Source organism: Palaemon carinicauda, chromosome 5 (assembly GCF_036898095.1).
Source record: "Palaemon carinicauda isolate YSFRI2023 chromosome 5, ASM3689809v2, whole genome shotgun sequence".
Taxonomy (NCBI): Eukaryota; Metazoa; Arthropoda; class Malacostraca; order Decapoda; family Palaemonidae; genus Palaemon; species Palaemon carinicauda.
Genome location: NC_090729.1, coordinates 12,986,579 through 12,989,820, shown reverse-complemented (window position 1 = coordinate 12,989,820; position 3,242 = coordinate 12,986,579). Strand labels below are relative to the sequence as shown.

At 39.1% G+C, this 3,242-nt stretch overlaps 1 protein-coding gene across 1 annotated transcript; it reads left to right on the top strand.

The window, feature by feature from the left end:
* The first annotated feature begins 266 nt into the window (after window positions 1-266).
* LOC137640775 (uncharacterized) lies at window positions 267-650 on the top strand. Its single transcript, XM_068373248.1, has one exon. The coding sequence runs from the start codon at window positions 267-269 to the stop codon at window positions 648-650; it is 384 nt and encodes a 127-aa protein (XP_068229349.1).
* The last annotated feature ends 2,592 nt before the right edge of the window (window positions 651-3,242 follow it).

Below are 3,242 nucleotides of genomic sequence, written 5' to 3'. Positions count from 1 at the left end.
TAAAACAGAGAATGTAATCTTAGAACTACAGGATGGTTTTAGAAGAGGTAAGGGATGTATGAATCAGATTTTCAGAGTTAGGCAGATATGCAAGAAATATTTAGCAAATGAAAAGGAGGTGTATGTTGAGTTTATGGATTTGGAGAAAGAGTAGGATAGAGTTGAGAGGGAAGCAATCAGAAATGAGATGAAGTAATATGGAATTGGTGGAAGGTTGTTTGCGTGCAGTGAAAAGTTTCTACAAAGGTAGTAAAGGGTGTGTTAGGATGAGAAATAAAGTCAGCGATTGGTTTCCGGTGAGAGTGTGGCTTAAAGAGGGATGTGCGATGTCGCCTTGGTTGTTCAATTTGTATGTTGATAGAGTGGTGAAAGAGGTGAAGGCTCTAGTGCTTGAACGAGGATTGAAAATGATAGCTGGGAATAATTATGAATGGGAGACAAATCAGTTGTTGTTTGCAGATGATACCATACTAGTTACAGACTCGGAAGAGAAGCTTGGCCGATTAGTGACAGAATTTGGAAGGGTATGTGAGAGAAGGAAGTTGAGAATTAATGTGGGTCAGAGTATGGTTATGAGATGTACGAGAAGGGAAAATGGCGCGAGGCTGATTGTCATGTTGAATGGAGAGTTACTTGAGAAGGTGGATTAGTTTAAGTACTTGGGGTCTGTTTTTGCAGCAAATGGTTGAGTGGAAGCAGATGTACTACAGAGAGTGAATGAAGGAGGCAAAGTGCTGGGTTCACTGAAGGGAGTGGTGAAGAATAAAGGTTTGGGCATGAATGTAAAGAGAGTTCTGTATGAGAAAGAGATTTTACCCACTGTGATATATGGATTGGAGTTGTGGGGAATGAAAGTGATGGAGAGACAGAAATAAAATGTATTTGAGATGAAGTGTCGGAGGAGTATGGCTGGTGTATCTCAAGTAAATAGGGTTAGGAATAAAGTAGTGAGGGTGAGAATGGGTGTAAGAAATGAGTTAGCAGCTAGAGTGGATATGAACATGTTGAGGTGGTTTGGCCATGTTGAGAGAATGGAAAATGTCTGTCTGCTAAATAATGGGATGAATACAGCAGTTGATTGGAGAAGTACAGGAGGAAGGCGAAGGTTTGGGTGGATGGATGTAGTGAAGAAAGCTCTGTGGGATAGGGGGATAGATGTGAGAGTGCCAAAAGAACGTGCTGGAAATAGGAATGAATGGCAAGCGATTGTGATGAAGTTCCAGTAGGCCATGCTGCTTCCTCCGGTCGCCTTGGATGACCGTGGAGGTAGCAGCAGTAGGAGATTCAGCATTATGAAGCTTGATCTGTGGTGGATAAGGGGGAAAGGGTAGACTGTGGCACCCAAGCAGTACCAGACGACCTTGGTCGAGTCCCTCGTCAGGCTGGGAGGAGCGAAGATAGGAAAGGTCCTCTTTTTTTTATTTGTTTGATGTCAGCTACCCCCCAAAATTAGGGGAAGTGCCATGGTATATATATATATATATATATATATATATATATATATATATATATATCTTTGTGTGAGTATGTATCCATGAGTCATTGTTAGGATTTTGGTGATCCAAAGAAGCATTGAACAATCGCCCAGTATCATATCCTTAAAAATTTAATTATTTATCATATTTTTTCACAGTCTTGGGGAGCTAACGAACGTCTATTGCTCATCCTTACTTGCGGATAGATCGTATAACGTCAGTCTATACTCTATAATGCATTTTGATAGAGTGCAGTTATTAGACAGGATCTGTGCTTCTGCCATTCATGTACGATTTTTAAGGGCCTCATTAGTTATAATTTCATCGGAAAAGTGTTTCAGTATTAAGGATTTATATTAGAGCAACTATTGAAATTTACTGTGGAGGAGATGTGCATAAATATCGAGATTCTCTTTAAATATCAAATTGTAAAGATTTTGTCGGTAGAGCAGCCTGCTTCATGCTAATTTTATCATAATTGGATTGAACAAAATATCTTTCAGCAAACATTAAAGAGTAAGATGAGTGCGCAATAAGTTCAACTATTATATAGGACGTAGATTATGCAAAATCTACTCATAAAGTTTTCTAAACAATAGAAAAACATTAACATTAAAATGGAAGCCAGCAAACATAAAATAAAACTATACTTAAGATTAAACCTAAATATTTTCAAAACTAAAAAAAATCCACCGATTACTCACGGCAAACAAAAACTAAATAATATGTATAACTCTTATGAAGTAGGTGGAGTGGACTTTTCAAACTTCTATGCAGCGAGGGAAAGATGGAGTTGAATTTTTTCAGATATAAAATATCAATATGTAGAAATACAACTTCTGATGATGAATATTGTTTCAATCTTCTTTTTCTTCTTCAATATACTTTATCGTTGTATGTTGTCACAAAATTTAAAAGTCACAGATTGTTTAGTTAAAGAATATCTGCAAACACAAGCGGTGTTCAGTCAGGTCTCTCTCTCCCGTCACGGCGGTCGGTCGGTTTGTATTGTAGCCAACACTTCTTGTTGGCAAGAGCATTTCTCTTGGTTGGCCCATAGGTAACCTGCAATATGTAAAAGGTCGGTATATAAAATAAAAGACAATTTGAAAGGTTTCTATTTGTAGACAGATGTGAACAGAGTAAGGATGATGGTGGTAGTGGGAGAGGCCCATCATGTCACGGATAGTGGTAGTTAGAAGGGGGGTGTAAGGCCTTTGAAATGTAGAAAAAGGTTGCAGGTGGGGTTATCCAACCCTTTACTCCCTAGGGTCCCTGCAGAGTATTTCAGTAGTAGAGTTGGTATGGAAGTATACAGAGGTTGATGTGTATAGGGCTTTACGGTGAGGGGATGAGATGATTTGATGAGAATTCCAGAGGTTGACACCTCCGTGGAGGTAGTCTTGAAAGCAATTGTCTGTGTAACAATATATAGAGGGTCAATATATTAAATAAAAAGAAATTTGAAAGGTTTCCAGTTGTGGAGACAGATATGAACAGAGTAAGGATGATGGTGGTAGTGTGAGATGGACATCATGTCACGGATAGTGGTAATTAGAAGGGAGGTGAAAGGCATTTGAAAAGTAGAAAAAGGATGCAGGTGGGGTTTTCCAACCCTTTTACTTCCTAGGGTCCCTACAGAGTATTTCAGTAGTAGAGTAGGTATGGAAGTATACAGAGGATTGTGTATAGGGCCTTACGGTGAGGGGCTGAGATGGTTTGATGAGAATCCCAGAGGTTGTTACCTCGGTGGAGGTAGTCTTGAAA